Raw genomic sequence first — 18,462 nt, forward strand, 5'->3', positions numbered from 1 at the left:
CAGCAACTCTGTGAGACAGTGCTGGGACATCCGGTCATTTCTGGGAGGAATTTTCTCAGCCTACCTAACTCACAGCATGGTTGTGCCAGCACAGCTCCCAGCAAGGCTTAGCTCTGTCTGACCCAAGAGCCAGTTGGCATCTCCCTCCTAACAGAAGCCAGATTTTCGCTGGGGCTAGACTATTTATTGACAGTGTTTTCCCAGACTGGCCCACGGGTGTCTCATTTCTAAGGTCCCCTGAAGTGCTGGCTCACCTCTGTTTTCCACAAGCACTTGCTTCCTTTTCTCTGCTCCCTCCCCAGCATCCTCCTCATTTCCTTTCCTTAAAGCTTCTTGCACTGTCTGTTGTGGGTGTGTGCTTGTGTGTGCGTACGTGTTTCTTCTTCCTTTTTTCAATCCTAATGAATTTGTTTTGCAGCTTTTGAAATAGAAATCCAGTACCCCCCAAGATTTTTACATGAATTTTTATCTGTTTCCACATTTTTTAGTGTGATCTGTGGGTTTGAAATCCCATGGTTTGAATGGGCTCATTGGTTGTCTAAGAAAAGTTTCCTTAAACCTTTGCTCTGCAAGCACCAGAAGAGAACTCATAAAAAGGAAGACAACAACAGCAGATGCAATCACGGATGTGGCTTAGTCCTTGCAGCTGCCCCAGAAAGCTGTTCAGAGCACACCATCCGCAGTAATGAATCCAGAAGAGCGCGTCGTGACATGGCTTATATCTTTGGGAGTTTTAGATTCCCCTAAAAAGACTATCTGTGATCCTGAGGAGTTCTTGAAGTCTTCACTGAAAAATGGGGTAGTGCTGTGTAAACTGATCAACAGACTTATACCTGGCTCCGTGGAAAAGGTAAGGTCAATTTGCAGTATGATTGGTCAATTTGCTCACCACCAGCAAGCAGCAATAATACATAACTTTAGAGATTTTCTATTGCCCAGTCATGGGGATCTTAAACTTTAATATCTTGCTAAACTGGGTGTGGTGGGCACGCCTGCAATACTAATATTGAGACAGATGGATTGCAGCTTTGAGGCCAATAATAACACCTTTGTGAGACCCTGTTTCAATATAAAGTAGGCCTGGGGTGTAGCTCAGAGGTAGAACACCCCTGGGTCCAATCCTTGGTACCTAAGATATATATGAATTAGATATTTTTTGTTTTTGTAGTTTGAAAAAGTCAGAAAATGAATTGCCATCCTTTAGTAACTGGCTCCTACATGTTAGCATAGTAAAAATCTGTTGCACCACTGGCAATAGGGGACAGGAGAACATCCATATCACAAGTCTGTTGTGTCTTGGAGATGCATGTTATATATATGGCCTTGTGGACCAGGGACATGTTTTGAATTTGGAGCATGTATGAGACTTTTGATTAATGAAACGACTTAGATCTTGATTATGCTTATTGACAACTTTCCTAAAAACTGATTTAGTTTTCCTTTTCAAAAGATATTTATTGAAGAAGGGACTATTTAGCAGCTAGAAGAAAGAATTCAAAATGTAAGGTTTGTGAAAAGAGAATTCAAATACGTGCTTTGAATTCAATGTGTGTTCAAAGTGAAAGTAACCTGACGCTACTGAAAAAAGTCCAAGATTTTTTATGTTGTGAATCTATGATTAAGATAATAGATAATTTCTAAAGTAGGCACTTTAAGTAAGCTTAAAGGGAGAGTTCTGCAATTCTTAACATCATCATGGAATATAACTGTAAACATAGCTCTTTTGCTTTCTTAAACTAGTTTGTAATTTTATTGAGTAAGTAAAATTACTTATCATTTCTTTTTATTTTTGTGGTACTGGGGATTGAACTCAGGGGTATTCTGCCTCTGAGATACACCCCCAGCCCTCATTTTAATTTTTTGTTTTGAAATAGGGTCTTGCTAGATTGTTGAGAGTCTCTTTACTTTGCCGGGGCTGTCCTCAAACCTGGGATTCTCCTATCTCAGCCTCTCAACTACTGGGATTACAGGCATGCACTACCTTGCCTGGATTACTTATTTCTTAAACTTGAGACACTCTGATAAAAGTGCAAAAAATGTACAAGAATGTGATCAAATATAAAGAACAGCCACAGCCGGGCATGGTGGGGCACGCTTGTAATCCCAGCATTTGGGAGGCTGAGACAGGAGGATTGTGGTTCACGGACAGCCTCAGCTACTTAGTGGAGGCCTTCTGCAACTCAGTGAGACCCTGTTTCAAAATAAAATATAAAAAATAGGGCTGGGAGTGTCGCTTAGAGGCAGAATGCCCCTGGGTTCCTTCCCTAGTACTGCAAGAAAAAAAAAAAAGAACAGCCAAAGGGAACTATAATTCAATAAATTATCGGAAGGGGAGTAGGAGGTAAGAAATATTGCTTACTGGCTTGCAAGTGAGAACTGAACTAAAAAAAAATTGGGTCTCTAAATTTTCTATCATCACTCTCGGGCTGAAGGCATGAGAAAACACTTGCAAGAAAAATGCCTTAGTGACATTTGAAACAAAAATCGACCGTTTCAACTTTTGCATCACTTCCTTTGGTGGTTATTTCTCTTCCTGGATTGACAGCAGGTTGCCCTCTGCCTTATGTAATTATCAGCAAATGATAAATATCATTTTTGGGGCCTGGGATGACAATCTGCAAGTGACATTTGACTCTGTTTCTCTAGTTTTGTCTGGAACCTCAAACTGAAGCCCACTGCATCAACAACATCCATGACTTCCTGAGAGGATGTGCAACACTTCAAGTGGAGGTAAGCCCTCTCTGTTAATAAAAACTAGTAGTAAAAATCTTTGGTTGATTTTTACTTGAAATGGCCCCTGAGTTATGCAGAGATGGCATTTTACAGAAACCAGAGTTGAAACTGATGGTCCCAGTGGTGGATTGCTAGCATTGGTCTTTTACTTTTCTTTTCTTTTTTCTTTCTTTTTTTTCTTTTTTTGGTGGTGCTGGGGTTCCTGAAAACCCTTCTACCTCCCAGCTACACTCCCAGACCATATATATATATATATATATATATATATATATATATATATATATATATATATATATAATTTGGAAACAGGGTCTCTTAAGCCAGCGAGGCTGGCTTCGAACCTGCGTGATCCTTCTGTCTCCACCTCCCAAGCGCGGGGATTACAAGCGTGCGCCACCACGCCAGGCGCTTGGTCTTTTTCAAAAACCCATTCTAAGCAAAATAAAATAAATAAAAACGATACCTCTTATAACCATTTTATTTTGCAGCACTGGAGTTCTAACCTAGAGCCTTACATGTGCTAGGCAAACATGCTACTACTGAAGTTACATTTCCAGCCCTAAATATTGACATTATTTATTTATTTATATATTTACTAATGGTCTTGGGGATTGAAACATGGACATTCTACCTCTGAGCTACACCCATAGCCCCATATTTTTTTGTGTGTGGTACTAAGGATTTAACTCAGAGGCATTCTATCTCCAAGCTATACGCACAGCCCTATTTTATTATTTTATTTTGAAACACGGTCTTACTAAATTGTTAAGAGCCTCTCTGAGTTGTTGAGGCTGGCTGTGAACCTGCAATCCTCCTGTCTCAGCTTCCCATGTATTATAATTATAAATGTGTACCACCACACCTGACCTACCAGTTCTTTTTATTTTGCAATAGGGTTTCACTAAGTTGCTGAGGCTGGCCCCAAACCTGTGATCTTTCTGTTTCAGCCTTCCAGGTACTGGGATTCCAGGTGCACTACCACGCCCAGCAAATGGTGCCATTTAAATGCACCATCCCAACCCTGGAAACATACTTCCAGAGATAGAGCTTGTGTGGATGTAAGAATAGGTTCCCAGTTGCAGAGTTCTTTCAGGAGTGCTTCCCTATGAGAGAGAACCAAAAGTGGACCACTAGCTGCCACAGAGGCTCATCATAATCCCCTTAGTTAGAAAGAGCTGAAAGGCTGGGCATGGTGGCACATGCTTGGAATACCCGCATTAGGGAGGAGGAGACCGGAGGATCGCAGTTCGTGGATAGCCTCAGCCACTTAGTGAGGTCCTTCTCAACTCAGTGAGACCCTGTTTCAAAAATAAAAAGACAGCCAGGCGTGGTGGCGTACACTTGAAATTCCAGCATTCCGGAGGTTGAGACCGGAGGATCGTGGTTCACAGATAGCCTCAGCTACTTAATGAGGCCTCAGTGAGACCCGGTTTCAAAATAAAGAATAAAAAATAGGTCTGGTGGTGTAACTTGGAAGTCAAATGCCCCTGGGTTTCATCCCCAGACTCGAAAAAAAAATAAAAATAAATAAAACAATAAAAAGACTAAAAACTAGGGCTGAGGGTGTACCTCGGAAGCAGAATGCCCCTGGGTTCCATTCCTAGTACCTTAAAAAAATAGAAAGAAAGGAAAGGCCATTGTCATATTTTCTCATTAACACCTCAGAACAGAAGCCTTGAAAAATTGAAAAAGACTGGCTCAGGTAGAAATTGCATATTCAAATATGATTGTTTATATTATATAGATCCCTACAGTATTTATAGGTGGTATTACCAAAAAGGAGGTGATATGTCTGCCTGTTTGTCAAGTTACCTAATTCCCCTGAGCCTCAGTGTTTTCATCAGTAAAATGGACACACGAGTAGCTATTTTTGTTTAAATGATTAAATGCGATAATCTGGAAAATAATTTAGGGCTAAGGGCACCAACCTCTTAAGATCTATGAGATAATTTATGTAGTGCCCTCTGCACAGGATTAGGGACAAAAGTGCTCTGTATTAGTAGACAAGGATTAGCAGTGTCATCTGTCGACAAGTAATAAAGGTTTGAACATGCACTCTGATGTTAGACTTCTTCAGTTTAAACTTCAGTTCCTGCCGGGCGTGGCGGCGCACGCTCTTAATCCCCGCGCTTGGGAGGCGGAGACAGGAGGATCGCGCTGGTTCGAAGCCAGCTGCGCTGGCTTGAGACCCTGTTTCCAAATTAAAAAATATAAAATAGGTCTGGGAGTGTAGCCCGGAGGGAGAAGGGCTTCCAGGAACCCCAGTACCACACACAAAAAAATAAACTTCAGTTCCTGCTCACTAGTGGCTTTTTGACCTCAGGCATAATAATTATGACTCTATGCCTTGATCTCTCCATCTGTAAAATGAGAATAATGGTGGTACTTATCTTGTAGGATTGGTATGAAATTTCAATGAACTCATATTCATAGAGTCCCCAGAATAGTGCCTGGAACATAGTAAGTACTCTTCAAGTGGTAGTTTTTCTTATTATTAGCAGTACTAGAATGTGTGTGTGCGCCGGGCGTGGTGGCGCACGCTTGTAATCCCAGCATTGGGAGGCTGAAACCTGGAGGATCGCGGTTCGCAGACAGCCTCAGCTACTTAGTGAGGCCCTCTGCAACTCAGTGAGACCCGGTTTCAAAATAAAGAATAAAAAATAGGGCAGGGGGTGTAGCTCAGAGGTCAAATGCCCCTGGGTTCCATCCCCAGACCCGCAAAAAAAAAAAAAAAAAGAATGTGTGTGTGTGTGTGTGTGTGTGTGTGTGTGTGTGTGTGTGTGTTGCCGGGCATGGTGGTGCACATTTATAATCCTTGTGCTTGGGAGGCTGAGACAGGAGGATCACACAGTTCGAAGCTAGCCTCAGCTACTTAGTGAGGCTCTCAGCAACTTAGTGAGACCCTGTTTCTAAATAAAAAATATAAAATAGGTCTGGGAGTAGAGCCCGGAGGTAGAAAGCCTCAAAATAAAAAAAAAAAAGAATGTGTGTGTGTGTGTGTGTGTGTGTAACTGGGGATTGAGATCAGGGACATTCTATCTCTGAGCTACATTCTCAGCCTTATTTTTTTATTTTTAGTTTGAAACATGGTCTTGCTAGGTTAATGAGCGTCTCACTATTTGCTGAAGCTATCCTTGAACCTGCAAACCTTTTGTTTCAGCCTCTCAAGTACTATAAGCACTTGCCACTATGCCCAGCAGTACTAGAATCTTTGGCCCCAGATAAACTTTGCTTCCTTCACAGTTGTTTCCAAAGCATCTCTAGCATCAAGCTACACCTCTCTCAGAATATATTAACCCAGTTTTCTCTATTGCCAAACTTAAGAGTCTCTCTCCTGCTATATATTCTCTCTCTCTCTCTCTCTCTCTCTCTCTCTCTCTCTCTCTCTCTCTCTCTCTGTGTTTGGCTTTTAAGATAAACCATTTGATAGTCCTTATAGAATGATGTCTACTATGGAACAGATCATGATATTTTCTTTTTGAATTTTTCAAATCAAAACATGGTGAGCTTGCCAATGCTTTTTGTGCTATAAAGTTGTCATAAGGTATACTGAGCTTCTCTGCAGTTCCAAAAATACTAAATGATACAGAAATATCTTTTGGATCTGGCATTGTTGGGGATTTCTCTGATAACTAACAAATGCTTGACATTTTTATCCACTTTGGGTACAAATCTTTCTAAAAAATTGTATCATAAAATTTCTTTTTTTTTTTTTTTGTTTGTTTGTTTTTCTTTAAAGGGGATTAGTCAGCCGGGAATGGTGGTGCACGCTTGTAATCCCAGCATTTGGGAGGCTGAGACCAGAGGATCGTGGTTTGTGGACAGCCTCAGCTACTTAGTGAGGCCCTCTGCAACTCAGTGAGACCCTGTTTCAAATTAAAGAATAAAAAATAGGGCAGCGGTGTACCTCGGAGGTCGAATGCCCCTGGGTTCCATCCTCAGACCTGCGAAAAAAAAAAAGGGGGGATTAGTCATACTTTTCTATCTTTTTCTGCTAGTTCAGGTTAACCTGAACATGATATGAGCATTGTAATAAGGTGATATCTGGCATTGTGATTAATCTGATAGATCTGAGTTATAGTCTTAGCTTGGTCAGTTACTGACAGAAAAATCCTGGGAAAAGTTAATTGAACTAGTTGTTAATTGTTATGTTATTACTAGGTATTCTTTGTATTATTGGGTGCAAAATTATGCCTGTCAGGGATATATAGGAACTATCTGAAGGCACTCTTAGGATCCTGAGAAAAGACTCATAAAATCAATACTTACAGAATAAGACTGAAAGCTGATCTGGGGACTATCATGCAGGCATTTTGACCATGCAATCTCAAGCTTCTAAGTAGCTAGGAAATAGATCTATACACAAACATTTGCAAATGCCACTAGATAGAGTATCTCTTAGGCCCACAGTGCCTAGGACAGTGTGTGGCACAGGACATGCCTAATGGATTACTGTTAACCCTATAAAACTGTCAATGTATGGAAAGCAAGTGGAACAGGGCTTAACTCTTAGCACATTTCTACTTATCTAAACAATGAATGCTGCCTTGAAATGGTCAGTTTGAAAATGCAGAAAAGTAGAGCTAGACATGTAGCACTACACTCACAAATTGAGTACCAGGCTCTGGGACACTGGGACCACATTAAAGAGCTGCCTCCTTCTGGTCCTTTAGGTGGACATTTGGTCTCTCCAAGTGATCTTTGTCTTTGTGTACTGCAATGTCTTAGTGTCTCTAGAGGATCACACAGCTAGTTACTGTTGAAGGAAGTCTGCTGGGACACCTGGAGAATGAAGTGTTCTTTGAATCATCTCCCAACTTTGATAATATCCTCTGAAACACCAAAGTTTAAAACATTTTGGTTGAAGTCAAATTCAACTATTTTTTTATTTTGTTGTTTGTATGTTTGGTATCATCTAAGAAGCCCTTGCCTACTCAAAGGTTATGAAGACGTGCTCTTATTTTTATTTCTAAGAGTGTTATACCTTTACATCTTACATTAGGTTCCTTGATCCATTTTGAGTTAATTTTATATGGTAGAAGATAAGGGCGCAAAGTCATTCTCTTGCATGTACATATACGTTTTTTGAGCATGATTTATTAAAAAATACTATTCATTCTTCCTTTGAATTGGTAAATGTAGCTATGTAGTAATTTTTGGGGGGAGGTACTGGGAATTGAACCCAGGGGCATTTTATCTCTAGCAACACTCCCAGCCCTTTTTAAATTTTTATTATTTTTAGCGATACTGGGGATTGAATCCAGGGGTATTCTACATCCGAGCTGCCCACCAGTCCTATTTTTTTATTATTTATTTTGAAACAGGGTCTCATTAAGTTGCACAGGGCCTCACTGAGAAGCTGAAGCTGGCTGTGAACCTGTTTCTCCTGTCTCAGCTTCCTGAATACTGGTTTTACAAGTGTGTGACACCATGCACAGCTTTTTAATTCTTTATTTTGAAACAGGGTCTTAGTAAGTTACAGAGGGCCTCACTGATAAGCTGAGGATGGCTGTGAACCTGTGTTCCTTCTGTCCCAGCCTCCCAGTTACTGGGATTACTAGTGTAAGCTTGATTTTTTTTAAATTTCAAAGTTTCTGAGACTCTAAGTTTCCCAAACTGGCCTTGAAACTTCTATCCTTTATGAGGTTCAGTTAGTGTTTTCTCACTTTTTCTCTCTTTTTTCCTTTCCTTCCTTTCTTCATTTTTCCTTCCAATACCAGCTGGGAGCAGTAAGGTTTTTTTTTCCCTTGGGCCCCCACCCCCTCACTCCCTCCTGTCTTTCTGAGTCACTCCATCTGCCTTGTCACCAGAACAGCACGGGTGCCCTCCCCAATGGGAAGCCTGTGGGATGTACTATTTGCCATTTCTTCAGGGAGGCAGAAGTAAGGCACCTCTTTAACAATCATGAGTCAAGGCTAAATCTCCCAACAGCCAGCTCCAGCTTGTGAGAGCAACCTTGAGGGCGACCACCTTGCAGTTGTACCTGCACAACAGACCTTCTTTGATCCTGCCACCTGTGTGAGGTTAGAGCCCTCTGGCCTCAACTGACATATCTGTCAAAGGAGGAGACAAGCAGCAGGGACTGGGTCATGCCTCCTGGTCCAGCCCTACCCATTTCCATTCCTATCCCCTGGGCAAAATTTCCCATGTTAAGCTGCTCAGTTTGACTAGCGGGGAGACTAAAGAGGATTTTGGTAAGTTCTTTTTTCGCTGAGCAAATCTGACACTCCTAATGGAATTTCCAAGAGTTAATTAAATGCCACCCAGACTGGCCAACCTAGTCTTTTACTGACTACTTTGTATTTCTGCAAAAATTCTACTTTATATAAGGTTATAAATATTTTCCACCTATCCAGAACCTTTTGATTCTCTCTTAAACACTGATTTGGGTCCCACTGTCAGAGATCCCAGGAAGATAGGCATCCGGGGTTGTTCAGGGAAGGGAAGGGAGTCATGTGCAGGGCCACTGAGCTCTTTTTTTTTTTTTTTTTTCATTCTCTGCTTGGATGTCTCCCAGGCAGCTTGGGAGTTGCTTCTGGGGGTGGGGGGAAAAGCGGGCCGCCAGAGGAATGGCTAATTGATGAGTCTGGGATTCCTGCCCGCGGCTTTGGCGGGTCCAGTGGCAGGCCAGGCGCCGGTATCCCTAGGTTTGGGACTTAACTGGGCGGCAGCATGCGCAGTGTGGCTTGCTGCCGCTCCACCACTGTTTCTGCTGCTGCCACTGCTACCCCCGCTGCGGCTGCGGTTGCTGCTGCTGCTGCTGCTGCTGCTGCTGCTCTGCTCTGCGCCGCTGTCACTTCCAGTTCCTACTTCTGTGATCCAGGTCCGGGTCACTGCTTCCCCGTCTCTGGCCCAGTCCCTCCAGGCCGCTCTCCCTCCAGGGCTCGGACTCCGGACAGGAGGGGCTTAGTGCGGGTATAGCAGTGGGGTCTCGAGGAGCCTCACACGTAGTCTCCTGGAGCAGCAGTTCCCCTCCCGCCACCGCCCCAAGCGCCCTTGCCCGGCTGGTCCCCAGCGCAACCAGCGTTCTGCACCCCTAGTTGGGCCCTGTTGTCCTCTGCCCGCCCAGCCACACAGCTCTGGCAGCAAGAACTTGAGGGCAAGAATCTGACTTCCCTTTAGGTTAAAAAAAAAAAAAATCTTAAGAAAATCGCCGAACTGGAGAGGTTGCCTGCGCGGAGTTTTTGGAGACGGGCGCCCCCTCCTTGCCGGCGTCCAGGAGCAAAGTTGCAGTTGCCCCTCCCAGACAGCGCGAGCAGAGCCCTGCTTTCCAGTTTCACCCTGGTGGCGGCGGTGCTAAGGGCAGGGTCCCAGCTTTGGCTGGGTAGAACGGTCCCCGCAGCCTTGGCACAGGCTCGCCTGCCCGCCTTCGGCCCCGTGACTCGGGAGGGCGAGCCGCTTCCAGGAGACTGCGCCGCTGGAGGGAGCGAGCGGACAGAGGACCGGAGGGCAGCTGCCGAGCCAGGTGACCTGCCTGGGGGCAAGGGGTCTGGGGAAGGGGAGCTCACGAATGCCTGGGGCTGGGTGCTAAAGGACCCTGGTTGGAGAGGAGCCGCCCTTCCTCCGGATTGCCGGGGCCCCGGCCGCAGTAGCGGGTCGGTTTCCTGCCAGGGCCTCAAGGTACTACGGGAATTCGGGGTGCACGCAGGAGAGGGGCGGGGGGGGCGGGGGGCGCAGAGCTAGGACGCGCTAAACTTAGGGGCGAGTTCTTCAGCTCTGGTCTCAAGCTTTGCAGCAGACCTTATTCTTTCTTTCCCCAGTACCAGAGCGAGAGTCAACGGTACTATTTTTTATACTAATTTGATGCCCTCCCAACCTCAAGCACACGTACATTTGGGAATGTTTTACACAGGTCTATAACAGGAACGGTTTGAGGAAGGAAAAGATATGTATCCTACCAGGTGTTCTAAAGTGCCCTCAGTTAATTTGTTAATTTTGAGTTTTCATTTTCCACTCATTTAGGAACCCAACAGGTATTCGAGTATTTCATTTCATAGCTCTACAGTGGAGAGCTCTCAAGTTTATCTTTCTCTTCAAATATATTTTCATTTTTGGTTTGTTATTGTTTTTGCATACAAGGGTGATTCACATAATTTTCCCCTTTCCTTAATGTGTAGCAAGAGTGAAAATACAGTAAATAAATATATTTGTCAATGCTACCAATGCATGTTTTTGTTAATAAAAATTTCCCATAAACCAAAAAACCTTTTGGAATGGGATAACTTTTAGTTGATGTTCTGTTAAGTACTGATCATTTTTAAGGCAAGATGCTGAGGTCCAAGATTATTTTTTTTTAATTTCTTTACCAAACTGCTTTTCTAACTTATATTTGCTTGCCTGGAAAACCCACAGTTTGTCCTTGAACTTCCTAACTTAATTTTGACATTGGGCATGGTAAGAGAATCTTCCATGACATCATTTGCTCCAGCCACAGTTTGGTGTTCAATGACTGAGAGCACCTCTGTCCAAAATATTAGGCCTGGGCCTAACCTTGGACTTCAGCGAAGGCATCTCTCCAAGGTTTTCTCTTAAGCAAAGTATGCAATATGCCAGGCAATGCTGCAGTCCCTTCTTACATAAGTGAGCTTCAGGCCACTGTAGGCTCCCGAGTGTGCTCAGAGCAGTTAAACAACAGAGTGTCTGTCTCAGTTTGAGGTGCTGGGGAAGATGTACGGAGTTTTGAACAAAGAGGATTTCAGCTAGTATTCTCATCTCGCATTTCTTTGGTTAAGTTTTTGAATGCCTTCTACTGATCTTTACCTCGCCATGTCTTTTTAAAGGATCTAAGGGAGATGCCCTTACTTTCTTTTGACAAATGCAACAGAAAAGTTTAGTTATTATAAAGTCACACACCTGTCCAATGCTAGTGTTTTTGCTAAAATGTGGCATTTTTGTACAAGTGTTTTCCTAATCACATTTTATGGATGGTATGTCTGGTGAACACCTACTTTATTTTCTACTCATTTGCCAATTTAAAATTTGGCCTTTTCTTTGCTTGCACAGGGTTGGTGCAGTTTTAGCTGGTAAGCAGAGGAACAGATTTTTCCAAGGGAGGGTCTGTGTTTTGTATTTGCCTATGATCTGCTTCCTTTTTGATCACACTCAAAGATAGCATACCCAGAAATCTCTGATATTCATTTGACATCATTATTCCAAGTATAATGTTATCTCAATATGTAGCAACTCATGCAGGCGGAGAAATCAGAGAGTGTGAGTTTTTTCATTTATAGCAATATATTTAACTTTGTGCTTAGGAACTTAGATAGAAAGAAGGAACAGAAATTGAGGATCTACAATTTCTTCAGCATTTACTATGTTCCAGACACTATGCTAGGGGCTGTGAGCATATTATCTTATTTAATCCTACAACAACCCCAGGAGGCAGGTGGCATTGCAACTCTTCTACGATAGTGGAAATGGAAGTTTGTGGACGATCCAGACAAATGCAAAACAGAGCCTCAACTTAACCACTGTTGTACCTTCCTCCAGAACTTATCTCCTTTGCTGCATTCTACACTATTGTCTCCAAGGAACTGTTGAGAAATGAAGGAACACCTAGCCTTTCCTCTTCAGACATTACTATACATTAGAGTCATGGGGGGCTTTAAAAAACCACGTGTTGAGGATTCATCACCCAGTGATTTTGAGTTAATTGGTCTACCTACATTGAGGACTACCCATTGATATTTATTTTTTGAATTTTATTATAATATATTTTATTTAATCATGTATATGAAGTATTATGATTTCAGCATTCAGTCAACATAAAATATTACTAAGATATTTTGGATTTTTTATAACAAGTCATCAAAGCCCAGTATGGATTTTATACTTACAGCACACAGCACAATTCTGTTTTTTTTTTTTTTTTCAGTACTAGGGATCGAACCCAGGGGCATTCTACCTCTGAGGTCCAACCCCAGCCCTATTTTTTTATTCTTTATTTTGAAACAGGGTTTCACTGAATTGCAAAGGGCCTCACTGAGTGGGCTGTCCACAAACCCAGATCCTCCTTGTCTCAGCCTCCCAAATGCTGAGATTACATGTGTGCACCACCACGCCCGGCTTCACAATTCCAATTTGACTAGTCATATTTTAAGTGGCACATAGCCACAAGTGACTAGTATCTATTACATTATTGGACAATTTTTTTGAAATGTGTAGAATTTGTTTTTAATCATTGTTTTAGAAACACTGAGTACTATTGGCGCCAAATGTAATTTTGGGCATCAGAAATATATTACTGCAGAGTATTTTTTTTTTTTTTTGTGTGGTACTGGGGATGGAACCCAGGGGTATTCTACCTCTAAGCGACACTCCCAGCCCTATTTTTTATTCTTTATTTTGAAACAGGGTCTCACTGAGTTGCAAAGGCCTCACTACTAAAGTAGCTGAGGCTGGCTTCAAACCTACATGATCCTCTCGTCTCAGCTTCCTAAATGCTGGGATTGCAAGCATGAATCACTATGCCCAGCTAGAATATTTCTGATTTAATCATTAATATGTAATATTTCTTTTTAGAAACGTTTAGTCAACTTATGATACAGATCTAAATTCTCACAAACAGAATATACCCATATAATCTGCACCCTGATTAAGAAACAGAAAAATATTGGCACTCAGAGCCACCTTTGTTTTCTTTACCTAAATCTAAGACAATAGATTTCCTTTTTCTGTTTTATTTTATGAGTGAAATCATGTCACATATACTCATTTGTATACATTTTCTTTCACTCAGCATAATTGTACAAGTCACATATGCTGCAGGTACTAGCAGTTCATCGTTTTTATTGCTGAGTATTCTATTGTATGAATGTGCCATACTTTGTTTTTCTACTCATTTATTTATGGGCATATAAATCATCTTTAATTTTTGTTTTTTGGGGTTTTTCTTTTTTTTACCAGGGATTTTCTTTCTTTTCCTTCCTTCCTTTCTTCCTTTTTTTTGTGGTACTGGGGATGGAACCCAGGGGTCTTCTACCTCCGGGCTATACTCCCAGATCTATTTTATATTTTATTTGTAAACAGGGTCTCACTGAGTTGCGGAGGGCCTTACTAAGTAGCTGAGGCTGGCTTCGAACCTGTGAGATCCTCCTGTCTCAGCCTCCCAAGTACTGGGATTACAAGCGTGCGCCACCATGCCTAGCACTTCCAATTTTTGGTTGCTATGAAAAATGCAAATGCTGCCATTAATATCTTCTTTTTCTTCTTTGTGGTACTGGGGATTGAACCGGGGACATTCTACCTCTGAGCTACACTGCCAGCCTTATCTTTTTTTATTCCTTATTTTGAAACAGAGTCTCCCTAAGTTGTAGAAGGCCTTATTAAGTAGCTGAGGCTGCCTAAGAACCCAGATCCTCCTCTCTCAGCCTCCCAAGTACTGGGATTACAAGCATGCACCACCACGCCTGGCTTCATTAATATATTTTTGTGTATGTCCTGGAGAATGTATAGCCACATTTCTTTTTACAGTACTGGGGATGTAACCCAGGGACATTCTATTTCCGAGCTATAACTCCAGCCCTATTTTTTATTCTTTCTTTTGAAACAAGGTCTCAATAAGTTTCAGAGGACCTCAATAAGTACCTGAGGCTGTCCTCCAACCTGCAATCCACCTTTCTCAGCCTCTCAAGAACTGGGATTACAAGTGTGCACGACCATCCCTGGATAGTCACATTTCTGTTAAATTTTTACATAGCGGTAGGACAGCTGGGTCCTAGGATATACATACATTTATTATTAGTAGGTACTTCCCCATAGTATTCCAAAATGGCCAGGCATTGTGATCATTGTTTTTGAAAACTCAGCAGGTGATTTTGATGTCAATCCAGAGTTGAGAATGACTTCCCTGCTTTATGCCTCTGTCAGGATTCTAGACACGTCAAGCATCAAGACAAAAAAGTAAAAACAAAAACATCAAGACAGCTAACTGAGAAACATAAAGTAGATCGTAGTCTCCTTTTCAGCCTTGGATCTCCTAAAAATTATTTTTCCTGCTGAATTAGACATCTCGTGTCCATTTCCCCTCATCCCTTTTGCCAAGCTACTTTTACATTGTTAGTTCAGTCTTGCTATGGTTATCTTTCCACACATCTATTTCCTAGTCTTGTAACTTCTCAAAGGGAGGAACCGATGTTTGATCATTGTGTGTGTGTGTGTGTGTGTGTGTGTGTGTGTGTATTTGGGGATGGAACCCAAGGGCCTTCTACCTTCAGGCTACACCCCTAGCCCTGATTTTTAAATTTTATTTGAAAACAGGATCTCACTCAGTTGCTGAAGCTGGACTCAAACCTGCAATTCTCATGTCTCAGTCTCCTAAGTACTGGGATTACAGGCATGTACCACGGTGCCCAGCTTTGGTCATCCTTTTAACCCTAGCACATAGTATAAAACATGGTACATAGAAGGTGTTCAGTAACTGCTTATTCAATGAAAGACTGATAGACTCCTGGTAAAGGCAACCCCTTTTTTCCTAAGAAGTAGGAGAGTAGCACAGTGGCTAAAAACTTTGGACTTGGATTGGCTTGGGATGGCCACTTCTTTTGTATGTGCTAATCTCCTAGCTGGCAGTGATAGGTAATGCTACTTATAAGGTACATGCTAAAGCATGCAGTGCAGTGCCTGGTACTAAGTAAACTCTCAATTAAAGCTACTTCCTAATTGAAATTTTTGTGACACTGGAGATTGGATCAGTGAAGTTCTTCCTCTGGGCTATTTCCTAGACCTTTTTACTTTGAAATCGGGTCTTGCTAAGTTAATGTGCACTGGCCTCAAACCCGTAATTCTCCTGTCTGACTCCCACATATTTGGATTACCCGCACGGGCTACCATGCCTGGCCCTAATTAGAATTTTAATATGTTCTGGTATGTAGGTGTTCATAAATGGCACTGCATTATCAAACATTTCACTTAGTTCAGCTATGCTAAGGTACTTTTGTTTAATAAGTGAGTCATTGCTTCTTAGCACGATTTCTTTTCTGTTTTGGGCACTAGGGATTGAAATCAGAAGCATTCTACCTGCAAGCTATATCCTCCAAGCCCTACTTTTTATTTTTATTCTGAAACAGGGTCTTTCTAGGTTGATAAGAGGCTCACTACTTGCCAAGGCTGTCCTCAAACCTATAATTCTCCTGTCTCAGCCTCCCAAGTACTGGGATTACAAGTGTGTGCCACTATACCTGGCTGCATGATTTCTTCTTGAAACATTAACAGATTTTTTATGGTACTGGGGGTGGAACCCAGTGGCTTTTATACCTCCGGGCTATACTCCCAGACCTATTTTATATTTTATTTGGAAACAGAGTCTCACTAAGTTGCTGAGAGCCTCACTAAGTAGCTGAGGCTGGCTTCAAACCTGTGCAATCCTCCTGTCTCAGCCTCCCAAGTGCGGGGATTACAAGCCTGTGCCACCACGCTGGTATGGTAAGCATTAACATTTAAACAAATGGGATTAGAGGAAGGATAAACAGTCAGCTCTTCAAGGGTTCTGAGGTCTTACATTAGATATATTTGCAAATTTAAACAGTGATACAACTTGAATTAGGAACACAAAATCCACCCCTCCTGCCTTACAGTTCCATGCTCTATTCGGCAGAGATTATACTTGTTTTTGGAAAATGTTTCAAAAATAAAGTAAAAGGAAAAAGCCCCACATATTTTTGAATACTTAACACACCTCTTCAGAAAGCAAAACCACGTTGAATATTTCTGGGCATTTTGGATGGATAGTGATGGCAGGCTTTGCTCTTATTCTCATGCTCAGCAGCAGAAACTAATCTTATTAACATCATGAGCATCTTTCCTTCACTAATTGAAGTGCCTTTTCCTCTCAACTTGAAATTCTTAGGAACTTGAAATTCATAGAAAATATTTTGAATTCAAAGTGTGTTGAAATGTGTTTAAATTACTTATATATTATATGTAATTTGTTTGTATATTTACTTAGAATACTACATAAAGACAGCTCAAATTTCAGTGATACTGTTGCCAAATAACGTCTAAAGAACACAGATTGGGATTTTTTGGGGGTAATAAGGACTGAACCCAAGGGCATTCTATCACTGAGCTATACCCCCAGTCCTTTTTATTTTTTATTTTTTATTTTTTTATTTTGAGACAAGATTTCACTAAGTGGCTGAAGTTGGCCTTAAACCTGTGATCCTTCTGTCTAGTCTCCCAGGTACTGGGATTACAGGCATGCTCCTGTGTTTGGTTCACAGAGTTTTTTTTTTCAGTATTGGAGAGGGAACCCAGGAACATTCTACCTCTGAGCTACACCCCCAGCCCTATTTTTTATTTTTTTTAAATTTTGAAACAGGGTCTCATTGAGTTGTGGAGGGCCTCATTAAGTAGCTGAGGCTGTCTGCAAACTGTGATCCTCCTGTCTCAGCAGAGTCAATTTTTAACCAATTAAAAATGATTTGTAGGGTGTATTAATTCGAGTCACTCCTTCATGCCAGTCTGGTATGGAGTTGTACCTATCCTCTGTATTTCTATCTTTCTAATAAACTTCTTTAAATATTAAAAAAATGATTTGTAAATCGGGCTTGGTGGTGAATGCTTGTAATCCCAGCAATTGGGAGGCTGAGACAGGAGGACCTGGGTTTGCAGTCAGCCTCAGCTACTTAGTGAGGCCCTTTGCAACTCAGTGAGACCCTGTTTCAAAAATAAAATAGGACTGGGGGTGTTGGAGTTAGAATGCCCCTGGGTTCCATCCACAGTACTGCAAAACATCAACAAAAAATCAAACAAACAATTTGTTTATGGTTTTCTTTATAACAAACCAGGACTAGAAATATGTTTGAGGATATAGTTGTAAAGAGGAACTGGAGAAGACAAAGCAACCAAATTCTTAGGAGACTATGAATTATTCAGTTGTTAACTGCACTATTTTAGCTACCATTTTGTGTTCTAATAATAGAAACAGTTTGGATGGATTCCTCTTGGAGTTGAAAAATCAGGAAAGCCTTTTATTCTTTTCTAGTCTACATATAAACTAGAAGAATGTGAGAAAAGAATATTTTCAGCATTTTATGTTTACCTGGATAAAGTAGTTTAATTTTGTGTCTTTTAAAACGGTCTCATATTATTTTATAATTGCACTATCTCAAGTTCTAAAATACACCCTAGAGAAAGATGCTGATTGTTTTGATTAAATTAAAAACTCAGTAAATTGTCTTTTTTTGTGGTACTGGGGGTGAAACCCAGAGGCTTTCTACCTCCAAGCTATACTCCTAGATCTATTTTATATTTTATTTGGAAACAGGGCCTCACTAAGTTGCTGAGAGCCTCACTAAGTAGTTGAGGCTGGCTTTGAACCTGTGTGATCCTCCTGTCTCAGCCTCCCAAGCACGGGGATTACAAGCGTGTGCCAGGGGATTACAAGCGTGTGCCACCACGCCCGGCTAATAAATTGTCCTTTAATTTTGGTTATTACTGACAAAAATAATGCCCCCTCGCTGGGTGTGGTGGCACACGCTTGTAATTCCAGCATTTGAGAGGCTGAGACAGGAGTATCGCGATTCGCGGACAGCCTCAGCTACTTAGTGAGGTCCTTTGCAACTCAGTGAGACCCTGTTCGAAAATAAAGAATAAAAAATAGGGCTGGGGATGTAGCTTGGAGGTAGAATGCCCCTGGGTTCCATCTCCAGTAAACCCCCCCCACACACACACAACCAAAGACAAAACCAAAAACAAAAACAAATTTGGTCCTATGTATCACTGAAGAGA

At 41.8% G+C, this 18,462-nt stretch overlaps 1 protein-coding gene across 1 annotated transcript in view; it reads left to right on the forward strand.

Moving 5' to 3' along the window:
- Positions 1-685: 685 nt before the first annotated feature.
- The window catches only part of ARHGEF6 (Rac/Cdc42 guanine nucleotide exchange factor 6), a gene marked incomplete at both ends in the record, with an annotated part of 134,788 nt that continues 117,011 nt past the window's right edge, over positions 686-18,462 (forward strand). Inside the window, 2 exons of the mRNA XM_080719476.1 lie at positions 686-850; positions 2,647-2,730. Of these exons, the coding sequence (XP_080575602.1) occupies positions 686-850; positions 2,647-2,730 (249 nt within the window). The remainder of the gene's footprint in view (positions 851-2,646; positions 2,731-18,462) is intronic.

The sequence above is a fragment of the Muscardinus avellanarius genome, assembly GCF_963383645.1.
Source record: "Muscardinus avellanarius genome assembly, chromosome: X".
NCBI classification, from domain to species: Eukaryota; Metazoa; Chordata; class Mammalia; order Rodentia; family Gliridae; genus Muscardinus; species Muscardinus avellanarius.